Raw genomic sequence first — 18,644 nt, 5'->3', positions numbered from 1 at the left:
GAAATGCACCCATCTGCATTCAAATTACCATCAATCCGAACTAGATATGTGCGTATTGTGTACATCTCTCTCTGTGCTGCATTGTCAAGGGAAGTCGAAGTAATGGTCACCCTACTAATATTCCATGCTGCTGCAAATGTGGATGCACCTTATGAGCTGATACTAAGCGTCCTGCAAACATGCCCATTTCCTGTAAAATATGTCCGTGATGTCTGTCTTCTCTGGCATTAGTCATGGGAGGGTGTTGAGATCCTGCATGCCGTTCAGTATGACCGTAATTAAGCCATTGATTCCATATTTGCATGACAGTGGTTAGATGTTAACCAGTGTGACAGGGGATCACGGAACGATAATCTACACTTTTGATAGGCAATGATCCTGCATTTATCAAATTTCGAAACTTTCTGGTAAGCATTCCTTGTTCTTATTCGAGACATAACACGGTATTCTGAGTAAATTCCAACCTTACAAAGCACTTTCCAAATGAGAAATCCACTACACAACTTTTCTTTTATGTAGTGCTTCAGATGTCGTTTCTACCATCTGCATCGTCAAAAATAACAATAATTTGCATGTCCCAACTTCTTCCTTTCACCTGATTTTGACATTCGTCACATCATTCCTTCCTGATGTTGCAATTTTAATGACTAGAAGTGTATAAATAGTAATTAAAAAGAGTAAATATGTGTGTTAGCATTAAAGTTAAAATTGGAAACATTTTATAGTTGCTTTTGTTGTTATTTTTTATAATAAATTCTTTATTTCTTTTATGCAGGTAAAACACATTTCTTTTTTTCAATAGAATTTTTCGTTCACACCATGCCCCCTGTTGATTAAAGATCTTCACGGTAATGTTTTTCTTCCTTCTTGATATCTTTCAAAATATTTCTGATATTTACTTCAAAATGTTCTGCGTTTACATATAAAAGAGAGGTTACATGTTTCAAATTTTGTAATTTAAGTTAAAAATAACTTCAAACAAGTCATTATATTTCATTAATATATTTAAACTTTAAAACAGTTTATACAATACAGCCTGTTCTATTCAGTGTTCAGTAATAAACGAAAATTTCATACAGGCAATACATATGTGTGAATATATATATACATACACACATACATACATACATTAGCATTTCATTTTTATGAAATATTCTTTTATTCCGAATTTGAATTGGGCTGTTTTTCCCCAACATGTTTTATTTAAATTTCCAAATTTGATTTAAAACATGAAAATTAAATGCAAACTGGAAAAAAAAAAAAAAAAAAAAAAAACTGTGATATATCTCCACAAAATGTGTATATTTTTAATGCTTAACATTTAAATATTTGTCAAAGATATACATTATCACTTTACATCAGAAACATACAATAGGTATTTTAACTTTACATTAACTCCAAAACTAATATAAAATAATGTAAAAATACTTTTTGTGGTTTCTAATGTGATACAGGTTTCTTGACTAGATTTCAAGCTGTAAACTTCTGCAGCTTTTAAATGTTTTCATACATTTAAAAATTTACCCTCTTCACAAATATATTTGTTTTCTCTATAAAGTCGTATTTCAGATAATTCTTTTTTACTGCTTATGAACAAATCTTTATAATGAATTTTCTTTTCTGGCTGAGATGCTTATATATGTAAAGGTATAATCATTCTATTAATCCAACAAAGTTAAATATGGTGAAATATGATAGGAAAAATTCTTATTTATTTTAGTTTAAAAACTAATTTCGGTTTATTTACGATAATGACTGACGTTATGAATGGATGCAGATTATCCTACTAATACGATTTTAGAGTTAAATTTGAAAAATCATTTAAAAACTTTCCTTCTCCCATACAATTATTAATAATCCCATATAATTAGTCATATTTATCATTTTGTTTTTAGATTTAAGTCATATTTATCATTTTTAGCCGAAAGGGGTAATTTGCACAGAAGGGCTGCTAATTTCGTTTTGCTATTTTCCATAGATTCACTTTTGAAATTGTTGAAAATAAAATGATCATGTGATCTCTCGCGATCGTGTGTTTGCAATCTTCTGATATTTTTTTCCTAGCAGACTTAGAATTCGGAATGTAATGGATATTTTTTGCTTACTAGGTTAGTTTATTCTTTAGTCTTTTTCTCGGATTACCTGATGAATTATACTTGAGGCTACATTTCAGTCTAATATGTTTATGTATGAGATGCGAATAAAAATAAGAGAAAACTTGTATAGCATGGTCTTCATGCGAGAATCACCTTTATTCTTTAGTGTGATATAATATTACTTTTTTGTGATATTGCTGTTGAATTGAATTTTATGTTTTAAGTGTAAGAACGATTTTTAATAAATAAAGGTAACAAACACACAAAACGTTTAAAAAAAAAAGCCCCTTTGGGCGTAATATAAAACCTGAATACTTTCAGACTTTATTTATTTTTATTTTTATTTTATTTTGCTCCTTTATTACTAGGTAACATTTCTACTAATTAGAAAGTGACATTTCACGAATTTATTAGATACTAATAATATTAGATTTCAGCTTCAGCTAGTATGATAGAATGCATTAGATTGTAGTTACCTGTAAAATTTCATAATTCTCGAGTAACATATGATAACAGGGTTGCCAGTAAACTAAAATAAAATCACGTAATTTTACTTGAAACAGATTAAATGAAAAATAGTTATTTGTCTCTCCTGTATCCTTTAATCTGAAGTTAATGCGAACCCAAAACTTACTTGTATTAATTACTAGCAGCAACACGGCCAGCCTTCGTCTGGCTTTTAAGTGAATCGGAAAAATGCCTGATGGGAAAAAACTGCGCAGAATTTTACTCTGCAGAACAACTTCATAAAAATTTTTTTAAAAAAATTTTAAAAAATGTATTACATATAACAAAATTACAATGAAATAAGCAATATCTCGTAACACAAATATTAATTATCCTAATAAATAAATTAATCAAATTTCCGTTGCCTTCTCTCAACAAACGTCCAGTATCCAAGCGAAACATTAAATTTAAAAACTGCACAGAATTATCGCCATCATTTTTCTCAATGGCAGCAGTGCTGATTTTTAACACTCAGTAGTCCAGTATACAATTGAATGAAAAACTGTCGCCAAAACCACATTTCTAAAAGAATGAAACTGTTCAAAATGATGCGATAAAATCGAAAAGATAAAATAAAATTTAAAAAAAAAAAAAAAATCTGATTAGAATTTTGAAAAAGTCACTTCGAGGTGCAGTGGTTCTTGTCTAGATGCACCTACGTACCAAATTTTGTAGCACGAACGAAAGACACACAGACTCTTTTTTTTTTTTTTTTTTTTTTTTTAATTATATGTTAGAGATTGAAGCACATCTAATTTTCATTTAAGATCATAGTTTTATCATTCACAGATGTTTTTAATTTATTATGCATTTTAAATGTTGATTGTTAGCTAAAAATATGCATTATTTAATCTCATTTTTATTATTTATATATAGGAATAAGATGCTAATTTCATTCTAATGATTACCATGGCATGATAGGCAATTCTATATTTCGATACGACCTTTGTATAGCTTTTGTACTGATAGAATATAATATTTAGATAGTGAAGACTTCAAGCCATAATCCTAGTTTTATTTCCTTTATAAGTATGTTACTTCTGTGTACAAGAAATGTGTACTGTGTGTACAAAAGTTGGAAAAATCTGAACAGAAAATTTAACTGCTTAAAAATTAGAAATTTAATTTTGACACTATATCATCACCTTTTTTAAGACTTAAATAGCAATATATGTTTAATAGGTTAAGAGAAGCTGCAGTTTTTAAATTTTGATTATTTAGACTGCTTTGGAAGCTTCGAGGAAGTTTAGTTTTAAGTTTGCTAATTATGAAAATTTTAAAGCATTACCTAAATATCAATATTATATTTTTTTTTTCAAAATCATTGTCAGGTCTTAAAAATCAGATTATGCAAATGACTATTTTTAAATATACATTAAATTACATTCTATGACACATTCCAGAATTACGTTTTCCAAATGCATGAAGTAATTTTTGTTAGGTTTAATTTTTATGCTCAAAATTTTTGCTGCAATATCTGTTGAAGTGAGGTTTGAATTTAATATCTGTATAAAAACTTTGTATTTTTACAACACATAACATGTAAAGGCGAAAAATATATAAACTTAAAAAAAGCGAGTTTTTATTTCTCTATATGTTTTTGCCTGGAAGCTGAGTTGCTTGGGTTGATTGCTGGGAGCTGCTGAAGTCTGATTCTCGCTTAGTTTTCGTTTATTAATGGAATCAAGTACGCTATTTCCTTTTTGAATCAAGTAGTGTACAAATTGCTAATACTGCTTATATTACCATACTATTACTAATATCGTCAAAGTATAGTTTATTTATTTATTTATAATTTTTTGGATGTTCGTACTAAAATTTTCCAAGTTGCATTTATATTTTTGAAATTATTAATTGCAAAATAATGTAATTCAGAAAAAGCAGTAAAAAAATTGTACAGAAATTCACAAGTACAATTTCTATACAAATGTTGGACTAGCACTTAAGTTGGTACTTTCATTCAGCATTTAATTTACAGATCAAGACTCACTTCTGCGGCTGTTGCAGAATGAAAAAGATAGAAATATTTAGAAAATCACTCTTCGGTTTTAGATATACAGCATAGAAATGTCCTATGGTTTCTATAATTCTAAATCGGTCATAAGCCAGTGAATGTCCGAAAATATGTCACATTTCTTTTGTTCTGTCTCTTCAAATTCTTTTTCGGCGTCCCTGGTTGAATGACGACATAAGGAGAGTGGACAAGGAAGTAGTTCTGGCATCACAGAATGGTGTGTTATCAGAGCGCTTAGGCTGGAGAATTCTTTGGTAAATCCCTGTAAAGATAACATAAAACTTTATTATCAGATAATCTTTCTATTTTATTCATCGAATGACAAAATTAATTTTACATGTGTTGCATAATCGTATGTTTACTGGTCTTTTTAAAGTTAGATAGGAAATGAAAGAAAGCGGAGTTGTTTTCTTTTTTTAATTTACCACTTAATTTCAGCTAAGATGTTAATTCAAATTCTTTGACGGAAACAAAGCAGGCCTATCTCAGAATTTTATGTGTATTTCGACCGTCTCAAACGCAACCTTGGCTGGCATTCTGCCAAAACACATAGCGTCGCCCAAAAGGGGCGTTATTATTTGCTGTGACGTCAAAGGTCACGTGAAGATTTCCAGAAAGAGAGAATTTATATCCTCGAGGGAAAGAAAGGCCCTAATTTGGCTTCAGACAACAGCTTTCAATTGCCAAGCGACTCGTGAGGATTACGGATATTATCAGTGCAGCACGATATTCATCGGTAGCCAGCTGAATGTTGCACTCCTCATGGTAGACGTAGCGAAAGCTTTTGATCGGGTCTGGCATGAGGGGTTCATAGCAAAGCTCATTCACTTCCATCGCCCAAGATCCATCTTGCTCATCCACTCGTTTCTTCGAAATCGATTTTTCTGTGTATCTGTGGGTACGCACACTTCCGAAAAAACACCTATCCTCGGAGGAGTAGCCCAAGGCAGTATCCTCGGCCCATATTTATATCTCTTTTACGTTGCCGACTTCCCAACTCCTACAAATTCGAATTCGATGCTTGCTTGCTACGTGGACGATACCGCAATGGCGGTTAAGTCGGCAAATACCAAACACGCTATTCGCAAACATCAGGAATTCATCCCTCAAATTGAAAACTGGTCCCGGAGATGGAAAGTTTCCATCAACGCACAAAAGTCCCAACTATTAATCATTAGACGAAAGAAAAAGTCCCAACCTGCGAGGAAACAACTTCTGATCTTTAACGAGTCGGTCCCGACAGTCAAACAAGCAAAATATCTCGGAATTATAATTAATGACAACCTCAACTGGGGAAATCACATTCAACATGTCAAGAAGAAAGCTAATTATGTTTTCCACTGCCTTCTCCCACTACTAAGTAAATACTCAAGAATACTTGGGCAAGAAAAGGCATATCTATCTCTCAGTCATAAGACCAATAATGACTTATGCCTTCCCTGCTTGGGCCGCTGCAAAGGAAGTAAACATTAACCAGCTACAAATTCTGCAGTTTAAAATCCTAAGATGCATGACAAATGCGCACTACTTTGTGAGATACGAACAACTTCATCAGGATCTGAAAATTGAATATGTAAAAGACTATCTCCTTTTAACAAATAGGAAATTCTTCGACTCTGCCAAACAATGCGATTTCCTTACTTATTTTGGAGCCTTCCATTATGAGTTACTGAATAAGGATAGATATCTCCGACCTCTTGTAGCTCATGTGTTTGCCAAAAATCAGAATTTTCCCACCTAACTGAATTTTCCGGACTAGACATGACGTCACTGCCTACCATCACTTTATTATTCCCACTCCAGGACGTGCTGTTTTATTATTTTATAGACTTGTGCTCTTTTGCGGTCTCCCCTTCTCACCATGAAAACCTCGCTTTCAAACACCAGGAAAACTTTACTGTCAAGCGGCCCGCAGGGCAGTTATTTCAAAGAGCCGGAACACGTCATACAAATAGTATGATATTCGCGGCATATCAGCGGCACTTGGACTTGGAAAGGCCATTCCATTCCATTTTCCGCTGTTATAGTGGACTTAGCCTGCGTGGATTGCAGGCTTTGTGCCAGTTATCGTTAAATATGGGTTCCTGGAAGTACAAAAAAAAAGAACAAAAGTGTCGCAGAGACAAGATGTGAAAATAAGGGAAAGTGTGGCACTTTGCCACTAAAGAGTGTAACATCGTGGGGGTGGTGTAAAATACAAATCAGATACAAATATGCAAAAGTTGAAATGATGAAAGTCAAAATAAAATATAGTTATTCAGATAGAAGTTCCATAATTGAATCTTGGTTAAATATGAGTATTTACAAATATACAATATTAGCGTAGAAAGTCAAAGTGGGGCCATGTCATGTGATGGCTAGGGGTTCACGCCATTGGCTGGTGCGGTAAACTTGTGTTTTTTTTTAAATATTTGTTATTTAAATAATGAAAACATATTTTTCTCTGAAGGGCAAGAGTTCCAGTCAATGGATTTCGCAAGAAATTTTCACTAACAGTTCGTGAAATTGCTGCAAAGTCCAAAATTTATGAGCACTGGGCGTGGCTTAGCACAAAGTTCATCAGTCTCAGTAGTGCTCAGTTGACAGAAAATATGCAGTTGTAAATAGCTTATTGAGGAATATATACACATTGGATAGAATAAAAATAAAGTAATAAAGTAAAATATGTACAGATATGTGCAGTTATTTCAGTAGCACTGAGTGATCCAAAGCAGAGATAGAAATTTTCTAAGTCCTAGGTCACGTGAGGGGCCACCCTCCCGAACTGTGGCTTCGACGGATGCTGCTTGGATTTGGGAGATTAAGTAGGATGATTTTCGTCGGCATTTAATGAAAATGCAGCAAACGGGCGTAGAAATTGGTCTTCTGCAAGGATTTCATAGTTTAGGGTTTGAAAAAAGTTCAACTGACTGCAGTTAAATGCTTTTTGAAAAAAGTTTTCGTTGCTCTTGTGCAGGAAATCTTTTAAGGTGTCAATACGTAGATCACTACGCAACACAGAGTTCCTTACATAGTAAGGAACGTTTGTAGCGATTCTCAAGAATTTATTTTGCACAATTTGCAATTTATTAACGTCGGCAGGTTTTGCCGCAGTCCATGCAGGAGATGTATATGTGAGGATGGGCCTCACAGCAGTCAAGTAGATAAGTCGTTTCTTGCGTAGATCAAGATTGGAGTATTTTCCTAAGATGGGTAGGAGACAATTAAAGACTTTCAGGGCTTGATTCCTGACATTGTTAATGTGCGGTGTCCAGGTAAGCTTATCATTAATACTGACCCCGAGGTATTTGGCCTGGCGAACTATGGGAACAATTTCATTAAACAGGAGAAGGTTGTTATTTACAGGGCGGTTTCGTTTTCTTCTTCTGATGAGCAAAAGTTGTGATTTACTTGCATTAATTTTGATCTTCCATTTACTACACCAGTTTTCGATGGATGGGGTAAAATTCTGTAGGACTTTGATGGCGTGGTTGAGGTTAGCTGATTTCACGGCAATTGCCGTGTCGTCGGCATAGCAGGCAGGGATGGAGTTGGTAAAGCTAATTTTGGGAAAATCTGCAGGGTAGAAAATATACATTACAGGACCCAAAACTCTGCCTTCAGGGATGCCGCTTTTAATTTTCCTTTCAGTGGAGAGAGCATCGTTGACACAGACTTTAAAAATCCTCTCAGTGATGAACGAGTGAAGGATGCGAAGTAGTTCGGGTTCAAAGTTGTAGCTCATAAGTTTGATAATTAATCCCTCATGCCGTACGCGGTCGAAGGGTTTCGCCACGTCCAACATGAGGATAGCTACATTTTGTCTGTTATACAGAGCCGAGCCTGCGAATTCGATAATGCGTACCAGTTGTTTAGTAGTTGAGAGATTTCTTCTAAATCCGAATTGCTCCGGAGGAAGTGCATCCAGGTGGTGTTGAATTCTGGAGAGTATGATGCGCTCGAAAATTTTACTGAGGACCGGCAGGAGGCTGATTGGCCTGTAACCATCAGTCTCGGTGTGATTTTTTTTCCGGCTTTGGGATCATGACAATTTTTGCAGTTTTCCATGCGGTCGGAAAATAACAGTTAGTCAGTGCTGCATTAAAGACACTGGTGATTTTGCAGATAAAGTTAAGAGGCAGTAATTTAATAGATTGATTAGTAATTCCATCGACTCCTGGAGCTTTTCTGGGCTTGAGTTTCTTCAATATTGTAGATACTTCTGCCGGAGTAGTCAGCGGGATTAGGTTGTTAACAGTAGGAGAGTTAAGCCATTCTTGAATTTTAATGAGAGTATCTTGTTCAAATTTTGCATCACAAGGGGTTAAGTTAGGCGAGAATTGTTCTTCCAGATGTGTAGCGAAGGAGTTTGCTTTTTCTTCATTCGTAATGGCTGGGTTTCCATTGTGCATAATGGGTCTGTTCGTTGCGTAAGTATTTTTAAAATTTTTGACAATTTTACAAAGAGAGCCATCCTGAGTATTGAGATTAGAGATTTTTTCTGCCAGATTTCATTTTTGAAGTTATTAATTTCGTGTTTAATTTTTTGCCAAGTCGATTAATCGCGCTTTTGATTTGAGGGTTCCATGTCAGGTGATATTCTTTGCGGAGCCTATTGCGTAGCCGCATCTTATCACGTGTGTTCCGGGGGAGGCGAAAAGCATTTTCCTTAGCGCTGAGATGTTCAGTAGCCTCCGTGATTGCCGCCTGGATGGACTGCGTTACGTCACTGATTGCTTTATCGATGCCATTTGTGTCATTAAAATTACCTAGAGCCAAATTGCTTGTCACTAAAACGTTTTGAAAAAGCGTCCAATCAACTTTGGTGCGATACTTTCCATTAATTGTCTTTGTGATTCCTAAATATGCCAGTACAGGAAGATAGTCAGAGGAAAGTTCATTTTTCACGTCTAAGACCATAGGAAGTGTCGCTGTGGAAAGTGCAATATCCAGTATGTCTGAAAATTCGATGCGTTCCGGACGATAGGTGAAGTCATCCGGCACATAAATGGAAACTAGATTATTGATAATAAAGTTATGTAAAACTTTGCCATTTAAGTTGGATCTACGGCAGTTCCAAGCAACATTTTTAGCGTTCAAATCTCCAGCTAGAATTGTAGCTAAGTTGGAAGGTAAGAGGTTATTTAAAATTAAATCTGTAAGCTTATTATTAAGAGGATTGTATCACGCAGTAAAATACAATTTGTTGAAAGTAGGTAGCACTACGGTGACAACTTATATATTAAAGTTTCTTGATACACTAATTAAACATGAAGAAAAGATATTTTTAACATATATACATACACCACCACCACGATGACTAGTCCTATCACATCTGTAGTCTCTAAAGTTTGCAATTTTGAGCCGGTGACACATTTGTGCATGAGTTTCTGTAACTAACGCAACGTCCACATCATGCTCTTGAATGAAGTGTTGAAATTCTAAAAATTTGGTATTAAGTCCATTTGCATTCCAGATGCAGAGTTTAATTGGGGTAACACTTGTGGGCCGATTGCCCATTATTTGGCTGCCTCTTCGGTGCTATCTTCACTTGTGTTTTTATCAAGTGCTAGTTGCTTAAAAAGTAGGGGTAACCCCGAGTCCTTAATAAGTGCAACGAAAGTTTTCAGTTCATGAAGCACTTGCTTAGCTTCCGTGACACTTTCGGGGGCCAGTCCTGTAGTGAGTGCACTTGAGTATGATTTGTTGGTAACAAATCTACCCGTGTAAGATTTTTGCACAGCAGTTTTAGGCTTGGGGAACTTAACGCACCCTCTGTAGTTCGCAGTGTGCCCTACTTCATTACAATTGGCACACTTAGGAGGAGTATCCTTGGATTTTGTGCACATAGAGGGTTGATGTTTTTCGCCGCATTTAACACAGCGAGCGTCGTGATTACAGTGACTTTGAGCATGGTGGAAGCCCTGACAGCGGAAGCACTGCAGGGGGCCTGATCTTCCTTTATATCTCTCCACTTCAACCTTTATGCCGAGCATGAATGTTTCGTGATAAATTTCTCTACTTTTCTCTTTCTTTTCCAGCGTGACTAGAAGTAACGGCAAATTAATTATGTCTCCGTCTCGTCGTCTCTTTAGCTGGTCGACTCGTTCAATTTTGTATCCACGATCTGTTAGTTGTTCCGCTATTTCGGCGCAGGTCACATATGATGGCAAATGTCGGATTACTACTTTCACTAACTTTGACTCCGGGAGTTCAAGGCAGTGGAAGGATATTTTTTCATCTTTCAAAACTTTCACTAGTTGTTTATAAATTGTCGGGTTGTACGCCTGAATTTTAAATCCTCCCTTTATTTGTTGCCCATGATAGTCCTTACACGGGGATAGATTATAACCAGCCAAAATGCCTTGCAACTTGATAAAGTGAAAGGATATGTCCTTCACAATGATCGGAGGGGTACGTTTCGATGCTGGAATATCCTGATTGGCCGCTGGTTGATTGGAAAGGCCCCATCCTTTCACCCTGTTTTGAGAATAATTCGGTCCGAATGGCGCATGCGTGTTTGCGTTCATGGTTGCGGATGAGGCGGTCGAACTTCCTTTTAAGCTTCCTTTTAAGGTATTTTATTTTTAATGTAATTTATTAATTTAAAAACAAGCAAACTAAATTGTTTTATGACTGAAAAGAAGAGCTAACAAATATAATTAATTACACGCGACCACCTTACTGAGACGACTACCTCTGAAGGTGATCAATATTGATAAAAGCATAATTAAAAAACGATATTAAATATCACCGAAAATAATGTTCTTTAAGGCGGAAACTGCCATCGACGACCAAAATCCTCTGAAATCGTGAGTGCTCAGGGAGTCGTGAGTGATTTCAGGGAAGCTTCAATGTAATTATATAGAACTCATTGAACCAAAAGAGGTTTGAAACCTTCGAATACAACTGTTTCCTTTCAGCGTTGAGAAAGGAGGTATATTCGCCTCTCATCTGCAAAGTACAAATGATAGAAATTTAAATTAGGCTGCCAATTATTAATGTTTAAGAATTTAAAATTAATAATGGATTTATTGAACACATTAATTCCACCTTTGCGTAACATTCTCTATGCTCAGAAGAAAGACGAAATAGGGTGTGATAACTGCAACTGTGTCCTGAAGGGATGGTCAAGAGGAAAAAGAAAGCAACAGAAGGGGATGTTTTAATGTCGCTTATAGATTATCGATAGAAATGATATTGCCTTTTGCGTTCAATTAAAATGAGGAACTGGCGGTGTCCCGTGTGTGAAAAAAAGAAACGTTTGAAGTTTCTGAACGTGCGGAAAAAAGGCAAGATTCGCCGTAGAATAGGAGTTAAGGATATAAAATTAAAAGAAATTTATAAAATTCTTTTAATTTCACACCCCGCAAAAATGTGGATATCTGAATATTTCTTTCATGCAGTTATGATTTCCTTTGCAGGACTTCTTGAAATTTAGCGCTCTTTTCTGATTGGTTCAGAGGGCTTAAATGATAAGGGCTCATTTGCAAAATTATGCCCATTAATCGCTATATACAGCGACTTTCGGAAAAATTTTTCAAAAATATTCAACGTGTTGCAAATCCTGTGCTTCATATGCTACCCGTATACGATCCTGCTGTTGCTTCTTCCCGAAAAAGACCCAGAGCGGTTTTCAATAGGGAATATTCAGCTCTGCCATTTAAACGGGCTAGATATGAGCACACTGATAGCCACGTAAATAACTACCTCTCGTTCCTTAACCTCCCCCCCCCCGCCTCTAAAGTTCTTTAATGCACACGGCATTAACTCGAGGAACCTCCTTAACGTTTCTTTAATAAGAAACATCACAGTCAAATAGGACTGATTTAACATACTTTAATCTATCAACTGCAATAAAACTGAAAAAGATTTTTTAAAATTGAAAAAGATTCGTTAAACTTTAATTTCTCTCTTCCTTTAAAAAGGAACTTTCTTAGGCGCTTAACAGCGTCCTTTTTGGCTTTTAAAAACCGCAATGAATAGCTGTCAAAAATGAAACTTCTCCCTCCCAGCTGATCACTGACAGAACTACTTTTTCGACCTGTAAACAGGTTCCCCCCTCCCTCCCACCTCGAAGAACGCGCATCGGAATTTCCCTGCGTGTCCTTCATCTGACGTATGCAAAGAAAATGATTATCAAGGTTCAAGGAAACTTCACCTTTTATTTTTCTAGTCAAAATTTTCTGGCTGCCCCTATCTAAATTATTCTGGCCCTTTTTCGGCGCAAAATTAAGACCTTCTGAGTTTTTTGCCTTTTTTTGACTCAGTGTGAAGGCACTTACTCCAAGTCATTCGGCTTATCAAAATTTTTACCTTATTTGACAATACCCTCTTTTGGATGATTTAATTTCCTTTGAAGATGTGGAGGTAAAGGCGTAATTGCCTATGAACTCCGTAAATTGCACTTCCTTGATCCTTGATCCTTGAGGGCTCATTTGATGATTTGGTTCAGAGGGCTAGAAGTACATTCTAAATAAATCAATAGTTAAAATAGGGGATGAATCCCTCTGTAGGTGAAAAGTTAAACTACACATTTTTCTTTCAACCCTTACCCCAGTAAAAACTCCCTTTTTTTGTGCAAACTACGCTTCGCTATATCCAGTTGCTTACTGTTTATAAATTTTTGAAATCTTTGGTAACTTTTGGACCTTTTTGTATTTTGACAATGCAAGAGAAAGCTTTTTAAGTTATTTGATGAATCACAGAAACAAATTATTTTGTAGAATAACAATCATAAATACGAATTAGAGAACTAAGTGAAATTCGATACGATTATTGAAGTTATATTGTTTTGTCTGAATAACACAGAGACAGATATAAACTAGTAATTTTTTCACTTTGGGTTAAATTATAATCATTTTGTATGTAGTATAATCCATACAGCCGAATGCACTGCAACACAGAAAAGAAATGTATTTTTTTAGATTTAATACGAGAGTTGCTTACTTTTATTTTATAGCCTTTGTCTGTGTGCAGAATAAGGTAATGGGCTATTCCTGTAGGATTACGGCCAGGCGGCACTCGAAGTGAAAGGGCATAACAGCCAGGCTTTGTAGTGCTTTCTCGAACGATGAAAGATCCTTCAGGTTTTTCAGCCAGAACTTCCAAAGCAATTTCCCTAGAATTTAAGCAGATAAAAATTAATTGGGGAATGATGTAAGAAAACGAAAAATCATGATTTTGAAACTACAGGTGACTATAAAGATTGTGTGTTGGTACTAAATCAAATGCATTACGTATACTTGTAAAATTAGTGTAAAAAGTGGAACCTTAAACTAATTCAGATATTAAGTAAAATTATTAATTTAGAAAGAAAAAAGATAGAGCGCAGGAGTTATACATAAAGTGTTTCCCCTCCTCTGAATAACAAAGCCTGTGAGATCTAAGACAAACTGCCCTAAAGGGAAGGTTCTACTCAATCTAAGGTTATTTTTGTCTAATTTTACATCTTATATTAACAGTATTTCTCTTAATTATGCATCGTGATTTAAAACATAATGTATAAAGCTCTTAAAAGTAGAAAATGTTTTTACAATGAACAGAAATTTAATATTCCTCTTAACTTCAATTGAGTAAGAAAATGAAATTTAAATAGTAGTTAGTTTTCTTTATGATAGATGGCAGCACCAGACAATCAAATAAAGAGAGCTGTTCAGTTTTCCTCCACTTTGCGATTCGCATGATGTACTTGCGACTGATCTCGAGATGCACGCATTTAAGTTTCACTACAAAAAAAAAAAAAAAAAAAAAAAAAAAATAAAGATAAAGAATAGATTTTGAGGAAAATAATGTAGTTATTTAATCAACATTTATATTTGTCTATAATTATTAATAATTAAATAATAATTGTTTATTAATTAATAATTATAAATAAATACTTATAATTCCGCAAAAAATAATAAAACTTTCATGCGACGCACCAGAAATTGTCTCGCGATGCGCTGCAGAAGCGCTATCAGAGTTTGGCCAAGCGCTATCAGAGTTTGGCCATATGAATCAGACCATAATATATCAGTACATCCGAGTACGATAAATGAACGAAGATTATAATAAACAAAATTGTTGTTAAGTGGCTCTGAAGCAATTACAACAGTACCTTCGGTTTGCGAGCATAATTCATTTCAGAAACATGCTCGAGTAATAAAGCGATTTACTCCAAAAGAAATAATGGAAACAGGTGATTTATTCCGGAACTCAAAAAATACTCATATGAAAATTATTATTAACCCTTTGCGGCACAGTGTGTCCGGTCTGGACACACCTAAAAATTTCCTTCTGTACGCACAGAAAAATTAAATGAAAAAGGGTTTATAGGTTATTCTGAACCTTCTTTATTTATAGTAGATGGCAGCTCAACACAAACCAGTCCATATATTTTAGCCATGTTTAGTTTTTAAGACCCTCATTTTTCAAAGAAATCTTCCATATTTTTTTAGGGTATAAAAGGAATTGTTCGAAAAGAAATTTCTATGTTATTTTTTTGGCTGTATACTAATCTCTTTATTCGATATTAGTTTTAAATTTTTACCTTGAAATCTTGCCTAAAATCAAACGGCGAACCCTAGGTGTGCCCAGAGCAGGCTCACCGATAATCTAGGACAATTGAGAGTCTGTATTCTTTCTTTCTCCGTATCTCATCGGTCAGTTCATTGACAACAATGCTCGTTTCAGCACTCTTTTCGAAGCTCTATTCAATCAGTGTGCACTTTGGGCACACCCACAGAATTAAAATGATAAGTGCTATCTTCACAAAATTTTACTTGTGTACTCCTCTAGGCCTAATTAGACTGCCTACCTTTTTTTCTTTTATCAAAACTTCGACCGACTTTAAAAGGTAGTGTACCGGAAAGGGTTAAAGCATTCGAAATAAATAAATAAAAAAAATAAATAAACTGCTTTTTACCTTTGGGGGGGGGAAACCTTGGCTGACTAAAAGAATTGCTGTTTATTGGTTCATTGAATCTTATCCTTTCTGCGCGACTTTAATAAGGAATCTGCGCAGTGGCAGTTATTTCTGCCTACTTTTCGGATTTTACAGATATTTCGCTGCATTCACCGCTTGCACTGCACTGCACTGCACTGTGTGATACTTACATAAAATTTTGCTTAGCCGCCCGAACGGTATAGTGGTTAGGGGAGCCTACCGAAGGGCCCGGGTTCGAATTCCGGAAAAGGCATGGATGTTTGTAAATGTAGGGTGTCCGTGTGGCATGGGGCACTTTAAATATGCGCCGAGACGAAAGTCGTCTAGAGAGATTGGTGGTAGGGGAAGAGGGGTGGGAGACTCTCGGACCCGTTCACCCAGATGCTCTCCATCAAAATTGGGGGCAGAATTGAGCGAAGTCGTACTTTCTGTCACCTGTATGGTGCTCAAGGCTTTTTCCAACGACAGGCGCAACCTTGCACTTCTTGCCACGCTGAATTCCGTGGGCTTATTCTGATGTTACTGTTAGACAAGTGAGATAAGTTACAACAACAACAACAATGTATTTTACTTAATTCTGTACTTTATTTAATTGATCCCTCCGTCTCTTTTCTTTCCTTGTCGGACAAAATCTCTTCCGAAAATATGTCTTCTTGCTGTTAATGGTGATGCAAAGCTGTCGATTCGGTAATGGACAGCTTCTAGTCATGTTCTTTCACAGCTCTTAAATGCCAGTCTAATTTACTTCCAGTCCCACTGTCTTCCCCACGAACACAAATTTATCAACATGTTCATGGGCATACTCCTCAAATTAATATCCAAGGACTCAATCAGACCACATAAGATCCCTCAATGAAGGAAAGGAAGATCACTTTAAAAACGTACCAACATTTTTAAATTTTTTGCTTATTGGTAAACTTTATTGATTCTTAAAGCATCACATCACATATACTATTATATAAGATGTAGGGTTTTATTTAAATTTTCTAATTGTTATTTTCATTTTTGAATAAGCTGCCCTTTACTTCTTTATTTCCCATATACAATTCCCTGCCACAATAAGTTCAGGATCGTGTTTGATGTTAATGAGGTATAACCAGTATTTAAGCTGAGGTCTCGGTCACTTCAGTGGAATAGCTTTAGAGGCCCTAATAGAGGGTGTTCTGCCTTCTGGCCATGTTTTTGCTTTAAGCCTAATGCTACTACGTTCGGTAGTATTGTTATATGCCTCCTAGTATTTGCTTATATGTTGATACGTTTTGCAGTACATGCATGTGAGAAACGAGGTTCTCATCTTATGTGTCGAAAACAAATAAAATACTTCCCTTCATAAAGTATTTTCTCCCTCCATTTTGCATGCCTCCGTGGTATAACGGTAGCACACTCGGCGCGTATTCAAGAAGTCCAGGTTCGAGTCTCGGCGAGGGCATTGCTCGTCTTTCTTGTCTCCTGCTTCATAATAACCTAAAGTCTGTATATGGTATTGCTCATCTTTCATTTCTCCTGTGTCAAAATAACCTAATAACTCTACAGTGGCGCCCGAACTAAAAGATGGTGGATGGTTGATTCTTCACCACCAGTATTTGGCCATTAAAATAACCTGATGACTTTAGAGTCGACAACAAAAAACAGTACCACTGATCTTATTAAAATTAAAATTTAAAATACAAATATGTTATTTCAAATACGATATTTTAAGTTATTTTAAGAACTTTGGTTAAATTTGAAATTACATTTTGAAACAAATAAATGTAATCTGAAAAAAAAAAAAAAAAAAAAAAAAAAAAAAAAAAGTCATTCTTATTGTAAATAATCAGTTTACAGAACGTGGCGTTAAAATCATACTATTGAAGAAAACTAGGGGGCCCACGATAAAAGTGTACGTTATACAAGGTTCCACTTATCAAAAGAAGATTAAGACATGCTGTTCTAAGCAATTCAAGCTGGACATGCCCCCTTCGCCTTTGAAAATTCGGCGCAAGACTCAAGACGATGGCATTTAAGATGGCGATCATATTGCACATAACCACCAACTGACACAACAATAGACTGAGATTTCTTTTGCTCTTAAAGTTGTAGAGACATTAGGTATTTTTTTGAAGCAGAAGGTTATGAAAAATGAGCAATGCCTTCGCCGGGGATCGAACCACGGACCTCTGGAATACGCGCCCAGAATGCAGAACGCTAAGAAGGGGGGAGAAATACATTATATACTCCCCCTTTTAAAGGGCGACTGGGGTTTTAAGGGATTTATTCGCCAAATCCTGAGTGTGGAGAATCATCATCCACCGCCCTTTTAGTTCGGGCGCCACTGTACAGACATTAGCTATTTTTTGGAAGCAGGCAAGATGAAAAATGAGCAACGCCCTCGCCGGGAATCGAACTACGGACTTGTGGAATACTCGCCCAACATGCAGACCACTACACCACGAAGGCACGCTAAGAAGGCAGGAGAAGTACTTTATAAAGTAAATGTAAAGAGAAATGATATCAAAACCTCGTGGTGAAATTTTGAAATACAGATTTACCTAGGTATTCCTGCTTGGAACCACGCCGCGTTCCGAAGATCCTCTTTTTCCTTCATAATCTCTTCTTCACTTCTACGTAAAAACGAATATTTATTTAAATATTTAAAATAACATGATATCAGTGAACATAGAACATGTAGCATAAAATTAATTCCCTAAAATTTGAATGTAATACTAAATGCAAAATATAGCAACAGAGCATTTCTTCGAGAATTATTTTATGTAATATATGATGATATTTATGATTAAGTAATAGTATGATGTATTACAAAGTATTCATAATATAGAGATAAGTTTGTAAGTTAATTTGAAAGTATGAAATATACAGATACACGCGCGAAGAGATATGTGTTTTATTCTCTCAAATTAAATTTTGTTTAACTCCTAGGTTTAGAAACAAATAAACGTATTCTTTATTAAGAAATATAAACCATTTTGTCGCGTCAACAAAAGTGATTAATGACTGTTAACCAGTAAAAGTGGTTGAGGTACAACAAGCAGCTGTGTTGACGTGTTTACTAAGCTGATATCAACAAAATCAGCTATTCATAAAGCTGTCTGAAACACAACTAAGTATATCTACAAAAGATGGA

The 18,644-nt window shown here is 35.5% G+C and overlaps 1 protein-coding gene across 10 annotated transcripts in view; it reads right to left on the bottom strand.

Moving 5' to 3' along the window:
* Window positions 1-1,283: 1,283 nt before the first annotated feature.
* Window positions 1,284-18,644, bottom strand: part of LOC118181547 (uncharacterized) — a 422,387-nt gene continuing 405,026 nt past the window's right edge. For 9 of the 10 annotated variants that reach the window (XM_085817685.1, XM_085817689.1, XM_085817683.1 and 6 more), the window contains 3 exons: window positions 18,052-18,123; window positions 13,546-13,717; window positions 1,284-4,879 (listed from right to left, as the gene is read on the bottom strand). In XM_085817685.1, the coding sequence (XP_085673811.1) occupies window positions 4,685-4,879; window positions 13,546-13,717; window positions 18,052-18,123 (439 nt within the window). In that variant the 3' untranslated portion in view covers window positions 1,284-4,684. The remainder of the gene's footprint in view (window positions 4,880-13,545; window positions 13,718-18,051; window positions 18,124-18,644) is intronic. The other variant, XM_085817691.1, reaches the window with a different exon arrangement.

Source organism: Stegodyphus dumicola, chromosome 5 (genome assembly GCF_044657685.1).
Source record: "Stegodyphus dumicola isolate Sdum_Otavi_A_Nest chromosome 5, ASM4465768v1".
Classification (NCBI taxonomy): domain Eukaryota; kingdom Metazoa; phylum Arthropoda; class Arachnida; order Araneae; family Eresidae; genus Stegodyphus; species Stegodyphus dumicola.
Note: the sequence above shows the minus strand (reverse complement) of the source record. Positions and strands in the feature narration are given on the sequence as shown.